This window comes from Xiphophorus hellerii, chromosome 7 (assembly GCF_003331165.1).
Source record: "Xiphophorus hellerii strain 12219 chromosome 7, Xiphophorus_hellerii-4.1, whole genome shotgun sequence".
In the NCBI taxonomy this organism is placed as follows: domain Eukaryota; kingdom Metazoa; phylum Chordata; class Actinopteri; order Cyprinodontiformes; family Poeciliidae; genus Xiphophorus; species Xiphophorus hellerii.
In genome coordinates, this window is record NC_045678.1 from 30341847 (window position 1) to 30358352 (window position 16506).

General features: G+C 41.6%; 1 protein-coding gene across 4 annotated transcripts in view; it reads left to right on the plus strand.

Moving 5' to 3' along the window:
- The window catches only part of spegb (striated muscle enriched protein kinase b), a 39535-nt gene that overhangs the window by 3762 nt on the left and 19267 nt on the right, over positions 1–16506 (plus strand). For 3 of the 4 annotated variants that reach the window (XR_004339868.1, XM_032567364.1, XM_032567361.1), the window contains exons 3-18: positions 4444–4530; positions 5885–5930; positions 6027–7519; positions 7589–7732; positions 7827–8009; positions 10725–10891; positions 11032–11120; positions 11754–11929; positions 12074–12334; positions 12415–12573; positions 13081–13270; positions 13349–13578; positions 14176–14295; positions 14770–14874; positions 14983–15189; positions 15263–15386. Coding sequence is in view for 3 of the 4 variants with exons in the window: in XM_032567364.1 (XP_032423255.1) it covers positions 4444–4530; positions 5885–5930; positions 6027–7519; positions 7589–7732; positions 7827–8009; positions 10725–10891; positions 11032–11120; positions 11754–11929; positions 12074–12334; positions 12415–12573; positions 13081–13270; positions 13349–13578; positions 14176–14295; positions 14770–14874; positions 14983–15189; positions 15263–15386 (3781 nt within the window). In the remaining variant the exon portion in view is untranslated. The remainder of the gene's footprint in view (positions 1–4443; positions 4531–5884; positions 5931–6026; positions 7520–7588; positions 7733–7826; positions 8010–10724; positions 10892–11031; positions 11121–11753; positions 11930–12073; positions 12335–12414; positions 12574–13080; positions 13271–13348; positions 13579–14175; positions 14296–14769; positions 14875–14982; positions 15190–15262; positions 15387–16506) is intronic. The other variant, XM_032567363.1, reaches the window with a different exon arrangement.

Here is a 16506-nt window from a genome sequence, read left to right on the forward strand (position 1 = left end):
TAAGCCAAAAATCAGGTTGTAATGCTGAGAAGTGTCATAAGGTGAAGGGATGAGAGAAAGGAAAACGGCCCATCTGGAGCATGTGGGGTGATTATCCTGTTGGGCGTTGGGCTATATTTGGAGGGTTGGACGTAGTCGGCGAGTGTGAGCGAATCGTCTGCATGTTTTCCCCGCCGGGTTGTCCAGGAGCGAACAGGTGGAACCTGAGTTACTCTCTGGAAATCCCCGCTCTGATCTCTGATGCAATCAGTGAATCAACAGGGGCTGATCCACCTTAATTAGAGGATAAATCACAAAGGGTGAAAAAGGTCATTATTAATCAGGCTACAAATGGACTGGAGAACAAAGGTTTCCATCCTGGCATTGCTTTGCAATAGGATTTAAAAAATTTCTGTTCTAATAAAGAAAGTGATGCAAACCTGTTAAAGTGATTTTTCCTCGTCACAGATTGCTTTAGTTTCAGTTTTTGTTGCCACAGTTAGAGTAACTAAACCCCAAATCAACTTTCTTTTTGCAGATAAACTGTTTAAATAGTTTCTTAAAGGTTCTATCTTTATGTTTCTGTGCAAATCTTGAGATTTCTTTTGTGTAAATTTGCTTAATTCTGCAATATGTTACCTAAAACTGTCTCAGTGCTGCCCTCTTTGGGTTGAACAGAGGCTACTGCAGTTGGATTTTCCTATTGGTTGTTGCTAGTCGCATTTTATTTTTAAAAAGTCGCTAAATTTGTCACTTTTGTAAAAAAGATGGTTAAATTTGTTGCTTTTTCTGAAAAAATGTAGCAAAATTGATCAGTAGCTGCTTTTATCAGCAGTCACTTTTTAAAACAAAGTTGCTGGATTTATTGCAAATAGGTTTTTAACAAAGGCACTGGATTTTGTCACTAGTTTGTCTTTGGTAAAAAAAAAAGAAAAAAGAAAAGTTGTTAGATTTGTTGTTTGTTGCTTTTTAAAAAAGTTGCCGGTGTCCAAAGGATTCAGGGCTTAAAGAGACAGAGGCCAATTTCAATGCGTCAAATTGTGAGTCAAATTTCTTTCAAGTTATATTTGATATAAATGTAGCATTTTCATAACAACTGAAGGAAAGATTGACACTTGATTGTGCTTTAAAAAGGCACCTGAAAAATACATAAAACACCTATTTAAGTAGATTTTAATGAGTAGATCATTTGCTTTAAGTTTTTAGGAAACTTTTTTCCTGCCTGCTGATGATTTCCTCTCCTCTTCATATTTTTATCACTCAGATGTTCATATCAAACAGCAGACTGAAACTAAAACCTCATGAAATGCAGTTTCCAAGGAGACAAAAAGAGATTACACAATCAGCAGCGTGTGAAATCAGAGCTGTTAAAACCTGATTACATTTCCCCTCTTTTGGATGTTTCATGCGATTTATTTCCTGTTTTCTGTCATTTTAACGTTTTGCGTTGCTGATTGTGGGTTTTTTTAAGCTGGGGTGCATGGAGCAGATTTTACACAACAGATGATTTGTTTTGCTGTTGGCACATTGTTATTCTGCGTGAACGTTGCTGCTTCTCAGCAGTTACTGTATTTATTAATAAAAAAACGCAGGATGAGCGGGATTTGCTGGAATAAAGCGTGTTCTCCCAGCGCGGAGGAGCGGGGATCTCCCCTCCTCCTCTCTGCTCCATCCAGCGGTTTGAGGATAAAACTCGACCTCATGGGGAGGAAGAGTCGGATCCGGAGAGGCTGGATCATTCCCACCGGCTCGTCGTTGGGGGCTGCAGCGGGGGAAGATGCTCTATCCGTCGCCGGTTATTGTTTTTACCACAGAGGGGGGGTGAGATGCATTCAACAGACATTTGCACCTGCGGATGGAGGTTTGCTTCCCACACATGGATTCCCTCAGTAGAACCACAGAGAGTCGGACTCGTTATGTAATCGACAAAGTGCCTTTTTTCTTTTGCTTTTTGTTTATTTCTTTTTCTCTCGCCTGCTTGTCAGCGTATGAGAAACGGAGCATCATGCGCGGAAGCTGCTGATGTCTCTGGAGGAAAATTGTTCATTTAGGAGCAGCGGCGCGGATCCCCCCGTGTGTGGCGGGGAATACGCTGCTGCTGAACGTCAGCCAGGCAGAGAAATAAACCAACCATGAAAACATTTCAGACCAAAGAGAACAACCAGGCAAGTGATCGTTTAATGTTTTATCTCTGTATTCGATTGCTGGAGGCATTTATATCTGGGATTACCTCTGTTCATATCACCGTTTACACAATAGTTTGAGAATTTTGTGCAAACAGCTCAAACAATCCCTGTTGCTCAGAAATCAGCAAAAAAAAAAACTTAAACGTTTCACTTTAAATATTTTACCAAATTTGGACAAGGCCGTCATTGCAAGTTTTTATTTTCGTTGCTATTTTTTACTAAAAGAAAAACAGTTTTTATGTTCTGAACCTAAACAGCGAGACTAGATTTATAATTAGAAGAAGCCAAAATATTTTAAAAAATTAACAAAGTAATTAAAGTCAAGCTAGTGATGTTGTACGTCAAAACTAATCATTTGATGTGAAAGAAATTAAGAAATAGTCAGACAGATGATCTGATTATTAAACTAGATTATATAACTAAATAGAGAAACTTGCATTGTTTTTAAAACACTAGCTAATGCTAACGCTAAAGTGCAACACAAACATGGCATTTAGCAGAAGCTAAATAAAATAAATGCTAATTTCAACCATGTTATTATGATTCTAGATACTAAAAACATCACTTGGTGCTTCTCTAACAGGTGGATAACTTTAGAGGAAATAGTCTTCACACATTTCAAAATAAGAGCATGAATATAAATGTCTAACTATGCTTAGCAGTCGGTAACCAAACCTTAAACAAAAATGTTGAACTTTATTCAACTGAAAGTTTACAAAACAACAAATTAGCAAATTATTATTTCTCCAGAACAATTAATTTAACTTAATCTAAACTCTTCAAAGTTAGCAAAATACAAAGCTAAAATGTATCTATGCTATCAGTGGATTAGCAGAACTGTTCCTTTAACATCTTTAGAGCAACTTTATGAATTCTTTACAGTCGATAACCAAAACTTTTAATACATATGTCAAACTTTATATTAAAGAAATCAATGTATTTATGAATTATTTATTTTATTTAAAAGTAATGTTTTGACTCAAAGTTGAATAATCAAATTCATACACATAAATTATACACTTTTATACAATTATACCCAAACTTGCTTCTTAATACTAGTATTACTAGTTCCTTTGCTGCCTGGTGTATCTAAAAAGCTTCATACCCCAAATTAGTAATAACTTTTGAATTTTTGGTAACAAGTTGTCTATTCTGATGTATTAATTGTGGAAGACGTTAGAAAAATGTAAATATTTTATTACATAATCTATCTCAGGGTTAAGATTGTTTTCTGTTTGTTGGCCTGTTGTACGTTTCCGTTTCCACATGTAGTTCACATTTTGACCACTAGATTGGTATCAAGTTACCTCTCATAGCAACATTAGCATGAGCGGATATGTACCGACCAACGTTTGTTGTATTTATGTTTCTTTGGATCTATTCTATATGAAAGTGGTATGAAGGGTTAAACCTCCATGAACGGACCCTGAATAAAACAGTCACATTTTTTACATTAATTTCATCTCCATAAAGGAAGAACATTTACAGTAGGTTGTTTTTTGTTTGTATTTTTACTTTGAATGTGGGGATGGATGCAGTTTGCATTAATTTTGCATTAATCTGCAGAGTAATCTGTGGAGATTCATGCACAGATTACTGGTGGAAACTGGTGAAGTTTAGTTTCCAGACATGCAGGATGAACAGATGTACAGTGCATCACTTATAGGAAAATAATAAAAGAAAGGACAGATGGGCACCAGCTCCAGTGGGTATGAACAATAAAATGATGAAGGAAGCTTTATTAAACTGCAGTAGCTGTTAACACTATTTTTAAACCATTCTTTCTAAGTGATTCCACATGCTGGGATGCAGATTCATGAGCGGCACTTGGATAAGAGTGACTCAGTCATGCTTTCTATTTTCAGAGCAGTGACTGAATTTTCTGTGCGTGTTAAAACAAAAGGCATCTCTTATTAGCATGCGCTTCTATCTGGAGAGAATCTGCTGACATTAAGCTGCCCTTAATTTAGTCTCCAATATTTACTTTCCTCCTTTACGGCGACGTGCGGCGTGTTTTTGACAGATGCCTCAGTGTTTGCAGTTTCTCCTTTTCTACTGGTTCACTCAACAAACCAAGGTGAACAAGGCTCTTGTTTTTTAATTGTTCTCCACCAAATATTGCTAATGAATCGTTGTGACAGTGACGGTGTAGTAAGCATGTTACTATGGCAACCATGTCCTCTCCTCGTGCCACGTTCCAACTTCAGTCTCCCGCATTGCCAGAGTGGTAAATTATTACATCACAGACTCACTCAGGCTGTGTTTGTCATGCCTGCAGACTCTGAGACAACAGAAGATGAAGGTGGCGACCAGTTCGAGACCAAAGAGGACCGCGGGGACGCCGAGGACCAGGCCGTTCATGGCGGTAACCCGTCTGTCTTCCTCCACTGTGTCCCGCCAGGATTTGTTTTGGATTTGCTGTTATTGCTGCCGCAGCCTTCAGACGTTTATCAACAGCATGTTCAAGTATTACTGTCCAAAACCCTAAATGAGGCATCAACAACCCCAGAGCTGCTGCCTGGCAGGTTTTAGATGCATCCCTGCTCCAACACAGCTGAATCACATTCAGTGGTGGACACTGCTAGCTAAAACGTCAGCTGTGCTTCAGACGCTGTGCTAACTTTTCAGAAACATTAGTTCCCCTAATACTAAAACGCTACTTATTTTTATTTTTATTCAGTTACTTTTTGGATTATTATGCAGAGAGACTCCAGAAAAGGGATTAGAACGAATTTAGAATCTAGGAAACCTACTTTCAGAACAGGAATATTTAGTTTTTATTACTACTTTTACAAAATTGGAACATTTTTAGAAATACAATACCTACTCACTTTTACTTTAGCAACCCAGAACAGGAATAAGAGCAAACTTAGAATCCAGAAAAATTACCCTAGCAGCTCAGAACTGGAACGGATTATCAGCATTATTAGATTTTCTTTCTTCTTTTGCTCTTTCCTTTGGTTTGTTACTTTGTTTCCTTTTTAATTTATGTAAAGCACTTTGAATTGCCTCGTTGCAGAAAATGTGCTACATAAATAAAAATTCATTACCTTACCTTACCTATACCAACATGGTTTTGGGCGGTAACTAATGCTAAACCACTACACTAACACAGTATTTAGCTGAAGCTAATGCTAAACAGCTAACTTCAATTCAGATTATGTCTGCCCTTCAAAGATCACAACCCTCAAGCACCAATTTAATTTTGACATGTTCAATAAAGACTCTAGAGATTGTATTTATGTTGATATCTTGTTCTTGTGTTTTATTTTGTTCCTGTATGTTTTTTGTTTGAAACACAGTTAATGAGAAAAAAAGACAGAGAACGTGAGGAGAGGAAATGGAACTAAAGAGTCTTCATCCACTTCAAAATAAGAGCATGAATATAAACATCTAACTGCGTGATGAATTCTGTCAGTCGATAATTTAAACTTTAACAGACATGTGACTTTATTCAGCTGAAAGTTTGCAAATCAGCCCCTTTGTACCGTTGTAGTTTTGGTTGATTGGAATCCGACTTTTTCAGGTATCAGTCGATGCGACGTTTTGTACCAACAAGGCGAAAGTTTGTACCTGCAAATGGAAACAGGAATGGTTGCTTAGCAGCTGAAAGTTGAGGAACTACTGGATTCATTGGAGTTGCAAATGTGTATTATTTAATATTACCATGAATGCATGACTAATTTACCAACATATTTGTTTTTCTGCATAACAAACAGTGATGGAGAAATGTGGAACACATGGACACGAGGATCTCTCTACCAGGCAAGCAGGAGTCACATGATGGCGGTCCAAAATGCCTTGTTGTCTTACTACAATCATTCTGAATCCAGGTGTTGACATTAAATTCTTCTTTTTCAGAAGCCAAGACGATTTCGCAAGAGAATCTCCTCCTCAAGTTCTTCCACCGCCATCGCCAAGGCTGGTCAAGCGTGGCCCGTCCTCTCCGATGCCAAGCCGCTCTGGTTCAACCACTCCTGTCAGCTCGCGTAAGAAAACTGTTGTGCCAACTGAATACCAAGACACGGTTCCAGGAGAGTTTGAGGAAAAGACAAAGCAGCCAAAAAGTGTTTCTCAGGGAGGCGGCCAGGACTCCAGGCCACAGACCCCACTGAGTGAGTCTTCCCGAAAAGAGTTCAACCTCAGACCTTCTCCGAAGCTGACAAGGGCAAGCTCAAAGGTTTTTGAGAAGGTCCGTGGTTTAGAGGAGCGGCGGCGAAGCCTTGATATTCCAGAAGGTTCTGTCTCGGGAAGGTCCTGGGCAGGGTTCAACCGTGCCGGGTCGGTAGATTCAGACGACGGTGGAAGCCGGTTGGGCATCTCCAGGGAGAGTTCAAGAGAAGATCTTCGAGAGGCTTTGAAAGAGGATGCTGCTGAACGGAGATCCATGTTTAAGCAGAGAGCTGCTTCCCTGGAGGAGAAACCTCGCTACTCTCAAAAGGTTCAGGACATTGAGAACAAGTTCACGGAAGAGCTCCAGCGCATCAAGAAGCTGGTTGGGAAACCCCATCTAAAGAAATCCTTCTCCACCGAACAGCTCACCCTGAAGGGGAGGCAGCGCCAGCCGTTCAGGAAAATCGAACCGATTCCTCCACAAGTTCTACAGAAGCTGCAAGAAAGAGAACGCGCTCAGTGGGAAAAGGAGCAAAGGGAGAAGGACCTGAGTCAGCAACAGATGCAGCAACAGCAGCAGGAACTGCATCAACCCCAGAAGACAACAGCAACTGGCCCAACAGCGGGGAGATTCAGAGACGCCCCAGGGCCGCCGGAGTCGGTGCAGCTATCAGAGCTGCCGGGACAACGGTTCGTCCGGGAGTTACACAGAGTCAGTCCGGTAACAGAAATACTTCCCAGGTCGTCTTCACCAGCATTACATCAACAGCAAAGGGCTGAGTCTCCCAATGTCACAATGACACTGCGTAAGGTTGAGCGACGGCCCCCAAGTCCGCTTGTTCAAAGAGTTTCTCGAATGCAAGAATCGCCTCACAGCCAAGAGCCAGAGACAGGGAGGAAGACGCCCGTTGAGGTGGCAGTGAGAAAAATTGAAAACAGACCTGAAAGTCCTCTGGTGCAGAAAAGGGCTGTCGTTATGCAAGATCTTCACCTTCAGCCTCGTCCAAAATCTCCACGAGTAACATCCGTTACACCAGCAGAGGCCGTGATGGAGGTGGAGGTGTCCAAACCGGTTCCACGGTTAAAGGTCCCTACGATTATTGTTGAAGATGAGAAAATGGACGAGTACGTTCCTGCAAAGACAAAAGAGCCCAAGCAGATGAGTATAAGTGCCAAGCAGGGAAAACCTCCGAAGACGAAAGGGAAGAGCCGCCGTCCTCGTCCTCTGTCTCCAGAGTTAGGTTAGTGGTTTAAGAGTCATTCTTGTTCAGTATTATTGCCTGGGGATAACGACGGTTAAAAATGTGCAGATTCCTCAGACGATTCGTACGTCTCTGCTGGAGAAGACCCGATGGAGGCTCCCGTGTTTGAGTTTAGCCTCCAGGATACCGTAGCATCCGCTGGCGCAGACGTGCTACTGAAAACCATAATCGCAGGAACCCCATGTCCTGAAGGTAACATGTATTTTTTTAAAGTTAAAATCCTTGAAAACAATGAATTTTAAGAGAACAAGTTGAGTTACTTGCCTTACTGTCTTGTCTGCTCAAGTTACCTGGACAAAAGACAACATGGACGTCACAGGCATGCCAAGCTACCTGGTCAAAGTGGAAGGCGAACGACATAGTCTGCTCATAAAATCAGCTAAAACAGCTGACAGTGGGAAATACTGCGTGACTGCAGTTAATCAGATGGGAAGAGCCACCAGCAGCGCCACACTCACTGTTAAAGCAGGTGAGACTTCGCTGCTCATGTTTTAACTGCTTTAGTTTTTCTGTTTTTGGACGTTTGAACGGTACAACAGAGCATTACAGCCAGAAATCATGAGAATAAAATCATAATATTAGCAGGATAAAGTCAAAGTATTACCTGAAGAAAGTCAAAAAGTTACAAATCTTCAGTTGCGTTTTTAAGATCTGACTTGGCTACCTATTCTTGCATTATTACGACTTTATTCTCATCTTTTTCAACTTTTTGTGGCATTATTACAATTTTATTCTTGTACAGCTATTCTCATATTATTACGACTTTATTTTTGTTTAATTTTGACTTTATTCTCCTACCACTATGACTTTACTCTTGTAATATTGTGATTTTGTTCTCATATTGTTATGATGTTATTCTTGTACAACTCTATTTTTGTAAAATGACTTTACTCTTTATTTTTTACACTTTGCACATCTGCATACAGGATTCCTAAATTTATGATTAATTATGTTCATAATAATATGATTATTTGGGGAAACTTAGAATTGCACACCTTTGATCCTAATATACAGACACTATTCAGAATAGGAACTCATCAAAGTGACAGGACTTGATATTATACAAAATTCCCTTTGTTTATTTACATTTAGCCCAGTATCCCACGTGTTTTGATGTCAATTTAAAGTGGTATAAATTATTTACTTGAATCAATCCAATGTTTTTGGTTTAAACCTCATTTCCTTCCAGTCTGTTATTGGTCTGCTGTTCATTTTGCAGTTTCGTATTGAACGTTATTGGTGCTGATCCACAGTCTGAACCCTGAAGGATTTACTTAACCTCTTTAATTTGCAACAGATTACTTTGTTTTTCATATTTCATGTACCTAAGTTGTTGATAGATTTAAATCAGGTCAGTGTACATAACGTTTGTTTTCAGTCGGTGCTGCTGACTTTATAAAAATCCATTGTTGTATACTTTCTCTTCCCACGCTGCTTTTTCTGCTGCTCCCTCGCCGTTATCTCCCTACACAAAATGAGTGTGCATGTCTGTGTCTGTGTGTGCGCCATATACTCCAGCTCAATAACCACACTTATAGTTTCCATAGAAACGACAAGGGGAAACTGAACCTATAAATTTCCCAGCGAGTGTCAGCAGCTGTGCTCACTGTGAATACACTATTGTTTTGATGCAACACAGTTTTCCATTTCGGATGGTAATTATTAGCGGGCGCAGGAGAGGTACGGGTAATTTGTAAACCTTCAACGCCTGTGTTCTCGCTGAGCTGTGCAAAAAGCTAAATAATAAATGTTTACTGAGGCAAAATGAAAAGCAGAAATCCTAATATTTAAACACTAAAGTCAGTTTTTAATAGCTAAAAAAAACCAAGTCTGTTAGAAAACAACAGTGGTGGTTGTCTGCTAATAGTGGAGCTAACTTTTCGTTTAGCACATTTAGCTTTGAAAACATTTAGCACATTTAGCTCATTGACTGGATAAAAACTAAAGCGTTAATTTACTGTTTTATAAACTTTCAGTTGAATAAAGTTCATCATCTGTTTTGAAGTTTTGGTTATTAACTCTTAGGGATTTTCCATTTCAATATTCATGCTCTTATTTTGAAGCTTTTTACACAGCAGTTCCTCCCCTGACATTCCCTCTTTATTTAAAATAAACTTTATTGAGCAAATGGCAAGTGTGCAACAAACAAATGAATGAGGCCTATAGAAAAATACAACACTTATATAAACAAACAAACAAATGCACATAAAAACTCACATGAATTGTTTTAGAGCCTTTTTGTTGGTACTCCTCAGGTTCTCAACATGTGGCGCAGCAAATTACGTTTATCCTGACCCAGAATGCATTGCTGGTTCTGCAGTAATCGGCTTAAAATCTACAACTGTCCTTCATGTTTTCTGACCAAAGCCTTACTGTGGTCAATTAGGCAATTAGGCAAAATCAGCAACAGCGTTAGCAAAACACAACTGTAAAACTGAAACGTCCACCATGCTCATAAGTGCACAATAACAAATCAGGCCCTGTGGGGGGCGCTGTAATGACGTATGGCAGTGGTCCCCAACCTTTTTAGTACAGCGGACCGGTCAAGACTTCGGACATTTACTGCGGACCGAGGGGGTCAATGTTGACGCTCAAGACGTAACCGAGAGAATCCGGCTAAAGGATTTTCAAAATGAAAGATCCTCCAGGCTCAATACATAAAACGGAGGTATTTAATTATTTCTTGCGCGGCACTTTAGACCACTGATGTATGGTGTGTCATTAACACATGGTGATGGTCATGGTGGAAATTAGCGCTTTAGCATTAGCTTCTGCTCAATGTGGTGTAGGTATTGTCCTTTAGCCTTAGCAGAGCTAATGTTTAAGATTAGTATTTCAGAATTAGCGCAGCTAGCTTTTTAGTTAGCACTGTCCAACACTGGAAAACAACTTTTGACTTTTTTAGCAATGCTATATGTAGCATTGCTAACAATGCTATATGTAGCATCTTCTGGATTTGAAGACTGTGTTTTAGTACAAATCATAGTTTTCACTGAGGAACTGCTTATGTGAAGCTAAATTTCTACTCTTTTAAACAGATTGTTGTTGTTTGCAGCCACTCCCAATGAGTTGTAAAAAAAGGCGGGAATCGTCAAAGCAACCGCTCATTTTACCCAGAGCTAACTTGGGAGTGGTGCTGAGGGTGTTGATGGATGGAAATTTAACACAACTTTGCTGATCTCAGACTCTGTGCAGGAGCTAAAAGGAGGTTTGGGTGTGCCGATGGAAATCAGCAGCCCGATAACTTCTGATGAAGAGTATTTAAGTCCTTTGGAGGAAGCCATGGACTTCGGAGCTCAAGAGCCGAGACGAACTATTGACACAAGATTCAGGGAACCTCCTGCTTTTCTGGTCAGACCATCGAGGACAAACTGAAGCTAATTTACTTTGAATTTTAATGGGTTTTTTTGTTGGCTTTTTTAACCGTTTTAGAGCATGGGAATGTGTATTTAACATTGTATTTTATTAATTTTTTGTTACATTTTTAACAGGCAACAATGGCCGACCAATCTGTCAGTGAAGGACAGGAAGTCACCATGTCTGTTCGGATTGCAGGACAGCCGAAGCCCATGCTCTACTGGTACGTTCCTTCAGGTTTGATCAAACTGAAGCAGATTTTCACGAGTTCAAATGAGGTTTAGGAAGTTTTCTGGGCTTAGCAGCTTCATCAGTGCATCAGTTTATACCTGGTTTTACTCTCACAGCCACAATAACTTGGAATCAAAATTTGAAAAGTCAAATCTTAAGTTTCAAAACAATTTTTCAGTTAAAATTTTTTTTTCCAGTTCAAATATTTTTTTACAGTTTCAAACTTTTTTTCCTTTTTTTTTCTATTTTGAAATTGAAAATTATTTTTTAATTTCAAAATAATGTTTCAGCCTAAATCTTTTTATAAACTTTTTGGCTCCAGTTTATCTCCATAGACAAAGAGACATGTTGTTTTCATTTTTCTTTAGCGTTATGTAACGTTTAGCGCTGCATTATTTTTAACTCATCACATCAGCTCTGTCCTCTAAATAATCAGTCAGGCTGAATCATTCATGGGGGCCGAAGAGTTCATCATGACTTAAAGCCACAATAGCGGAAAATAAAGAGCGATGAAGGAACGCCGCCCACCACAAGTCTGTCAAACCAAAACAGAGGGAAATGTAACAATTCTCACATTCAGCAGGATAACCTCTGGATTTAAATATTTTATTTTTGCTGTTGTCAGGCTGAGGGACAGAGTGACGGTGAAGTCGGACGCCCGTCACGTCGTTCGGGAGGCGGCGGACGGCGCCTTCGAGATGACCATCAGGTCTGCGGCCAAATCCGACTCTGGAGTTTATACGTGTCGCATCATCAACGAGTACGGCACCAAGCAGTGCGAAGCCAGGCTGGAGGTCAAAGGTCAGCTGCACAGATGGCTCCTTCCTTCCTCCCTTCCTCTCTTCCTCTCTTCCTTCCTCCCTCCCTTCTTTCCTCCCTTCCTTTCTTCCTTCCTTCCTATCACATTCAGTAAAATCTCTTATCTCATGTTTCTCTCTCTCTCAGCTCCTCCGGTCGAGCCTGGTCTGTCCGTCGTTCGCCCGGTGAGGGACATCACGGCGAAGGCGGGAGAGACGGTTCTGTTCGAGTGTCACGCCGTCGGGCCGAAGGACACCGATGTGGACTGGCTGGCGGACGGGAAGCTGATCCAACCCGCCCTGCTGAACTGCAAGATGCACTTCGACGGCAGGAAGTGCCGCCTGCTGCTCAACTCCGTCCACGAGGACGACAGCGGGACGTACACCTGCAAGCTCAGCACCGCTAAAGGTTCGGACCCGGAGAACGTGAGACGCAAGATGGCCGACGCCGATGTCACCTAATCGCTGTTATTGGGTTTCCGCTTTCAGAGGAAGTCACGTCAAGCGGGAAACTCAAAGTGATCCCGTCACTGGAGCCTCTGTTCACTCGGAAGTTGGACGTTCTGGAAGTGATCGAGGGTCGAAACGCTCGGTTCGACTGCAAAGTGAGCGGGACGCCGCCGCCGAACGTCCTCTGGAGCCACTTTGGTACAAACACACTGCAAATAAACACATTTTATAACCTGAGTGCAGATGGCCACCCACCTTCTGCAAATCTAACTAAATGTACTTCAAACGTTTGTGCAGCAAAAATTTCCTTTGTGCTGCAATCGTTCTAAAGGATAATAATAAGTATTTTCTTGGTCATCATCAATATCTTGACACCAAAAGCAGCACAAACAGAGTTGAGGTGATTGACACCAAATTTGATTTTGTAAATAAGAAACTTTTTTTATTAATATCTTTAAAATAATAGCGGCACAAACAAAAGTTTTACAAGAAAATCCTGAAGGAAAACTACATAACTTGGGTTATGCATGTAAAAAATTGAAGTTTCAGTGTGACCTAGTCAAAGTCCAGACTTAAATTTGATTGGGGAAACCCAGGTTTTCTGTGTCTGATAAATAGTTTTCTTGATCTGCAACATTTAAGTTTGACAAAAGAAGCAGAAACAGATTATGTGATCTTTCCCCCCCTCTCTGCCTCTCTCTTCAGACCAGCCGCTCATCGAAAGCGAAGACGTCAGGATGGTCCAGGAGGGCGGCCGCCATTCTCTCATTATTTCCCACGTGACGAGTGACGACGAAGGTTTTTACACCATCAGAGCCCGAAACGCTCACGGAGAAGCCGAGAACTCTGCTGAACTCTACATCCAAGAGCCGCGGCCGGCCATCTCCTCTCAGATGTAGGAAGATGTTATTCACCTGGAACTCATAAAGTTGTGAAATATTCCTCACTGAGCCGTGTCCCTCTTCCCTCTCAGGGCCAAACTGGAGAAGATGCCCTCCATCCCAGAGGAGCCCGAGGTCCCGGAGAACGAGGTGGAGCGCTTCACCATGCCCGACTTCATCAAGCCTCTCTACGACCTGGATGTGATCGAGGGGAAGGAAGCGGTGCTGAAATGCAAAGTGGCCGGCCTGCCGTACCCGACCATCGCCTGGTTCCATAACGGCCGGAGGATAGAGAGCACCGAGGACAGGAAGATGACGCAGTGTAGGTGGAGCTGCGCCAACGCTTTGCTACTTTAGCTAAACCTGCACTCACATCTACACACTGAATTTAATTATTTTCAAAGTAACTCCAGTGAGATTGGATGAAAACTCTCAGTTGGGACATTGACTCCAAAGCGCTAAGCGACGGCTATTAGCACATTAGCAGATTAGCGAAAGTGTGAAAACTACTGGCAGTCAGTAACAGGTTTCCCACAAGGAATGTTGTGTTTTTAGCTCCGTTCAACTCCAACCAGCTTCACTGTCCGTCTTAAAGAAAAGTCTCCCCTCAGCATGATGCTGATGTCACCATGTTTTATGTGACGATGGTTTTTCAGGGTGATTTGCAGTGATAACTAGCATGTGTCGATGACACAACATGTTACATCAACAGGAACAATTAAGTTAGAGGAAGCTAAATGTTTTCAAAGTTAGCAAAAGAGATTAGTTCTGCTATTAGATCATTAGCGGATTAGCAGTGCCCACTACTGCTGCCTACAGTTTCAGGACTCGTCCATCGGGATGATCATATATTTTGTTCAAGAATCCTTCCAACAAAACTAGACCAACTTTTAAGACTTGCTTATTCTTCTCTCTGCAGTCCGTGACGTTCACAGCCTGGTCATCCGCTCTGTGTGTCACGCTCATGGGGGCGTTTATAAGAGCGTGATCGCCAACAAGGTGGGAAAGGCCACCTGCTATGCACATCTCTATGTTACAGGTAATTTTATCTTTGTTTTCAGCTTAAATTTCTACAAGTACTCCACATGGTCTTCATCTATAGTCCCCTGACTTTCTGAAGGCCAGTCCAGGCAGAGTACCAACAAACCAAAGCCACCAGTGTTTTAGGAACTGGACCTTCAAAACGCCCTGAGAATAACTGATCAAGACCACGTCAGACACTATAGATCCATGCAGGTTTCCTTTATAATCACAAGAATTTTGGAAAAGTATAGAATGTAAATATTTATCAGATCTGGAGAATTTGGAGAATACATTTCTCCATTCTCTAAAACTCCATCCAACCCTTCCTCTTTCTTACAGGAAGGGTTGGACACTGTAGAAATGTTTGAAGTCATTGGGAACTTTTGCCTGTATTTATTAATTTAGCATTGATGGTGGGAAAGTCTGGAGTTTTGACATAAGTAATGCATGGGAACTCTTCATGCTTCCTCCAACACATTGTCATCCACAGATATTCTTCCTGATCCTCCTGATGGTACTCCAGTGATTGAGTCCATCACTGGAAAAACCATCACTTTGAGCTGGAAGAAACCCAGAAGGTTGGACCCTTCCATTGGTACGTAGGACCATTAAGGACATGACTTCAGACCAGTGGACACAGATTCAACCCCTGACTTACAGTGTTGAATCTGGAGAGTTTCAGTGAGGTCTTGATCTCTTCCAGATCCCAACTCCCTGATGTATGCCATCCAGCAGCAAGCACTCGGCTCCATCCAGTGGATCATAATCGCCTCTGGTCTGAAAGAAACCACCTACATCATCAGTACCCTCTCCAAAGGCGTCCGCTACGCATTCAGGGTCCTGACCATCACCTCCAAAGCCTTCAGCAAACCCTCCCCAGCCACCGATCCAGTCCAGCTCCTGGACAGAGGTAAAGTCCGGTCTGGTAATCCGTCAGTAGACGATAGTGAGTTATTAAATGCTCTGTGTTGGTTTCGTTTAAGGTCCATACCTTCAGGAGGCTCCAGTGATCATTGATAAACCAGACATCGTGTATGTGATTGAAAACCAGTCAGTCACAATCTCCATCACTCTGAATCATGTCAACACCGCAGTCACCTGGAAGAGGTACCGACTTGATGTATCTACACTTTATATGTTTAGATGAATGGAAAGATATTTATTCTTCCTGCATCCCAAAAATAGATTTACCCTGGGGAAAATTATTTGATACACCACAGATTTCTCAAGTTTCCCCACTTCCAAGCAATGGTATGTAATTTTTCTCATAGGTACACCTCAACTGTGAGAGACAGAATCTAACAGAAGAATATCGTTTGGCACTTTTTGTCACAACTCCCCTAATGAATTGTTCTTTGGGAATGCTTGCCTGCAAAGGAGGCAAGAAGACTCCTTTATTGAGGAGAGGAAGGACAGGAAGTATAGGAAAGATAGGAAGGATAGGGCGATAACTCCTATCCACAATAACCACCTTCCTTCAATAAAGAACCTTCTCCATGGGCGTTGCTTTTATTGGTTCCACCTTAACCTGATTTGTCTCCATTGTCAGATCCTGTGCAGTTCCTCCCCATTTTTTGGAACCGCCTCAGTGGCGATACAAGCTATTGCTAGGTGGATATTGCGCACAAGCCATTGGATTTCAGCGGGCTGCATTCGTTGATTGGCCCGTGGGTTCCCGCTCAAACAACATCTCAACCAATCCGCGACGAGACCATAGTAGTTGGCGAGACGGTGAGCTGAAAATCGATAATTCCATGGTCAAACCTTGAGGTCCAAACCTTTTTATCAACTGTGGTAGAAGAATACCACAATTTGAGCTGGCTTGCCTCGTCAACTGGACTGCCAATGGAGAAACAGCCAACCTGACTATAACCAAACCAACATTAGCTGGCTACAGTGAGACTTGACTATGGAGAAAGGGCTTAAGAGCATCGAAGATGGGTCGCGGCCGGGTCTTCCAGCACGACAATGACCCAAAACCCAGGGCAACTACGGAGTGGCTCCAGAGAAAGTATTTCATGCTCTGCAGTGGCCTAACAGTCTGGAGGCAATAGAAAGTTGCCCAGTGAAAACCCCAAACCCTGAAAGATGTTTGGAAACCTGGTCAAGAACTATAGAGAACGCCTGACCTCTGTAATTATAAACAAAGGTTTCTGGACCAAATTTTTCTGTTTCCATTGTGTAAAATACCAAATTCATGCAATTAATTATTTAAGAAAAATCATAG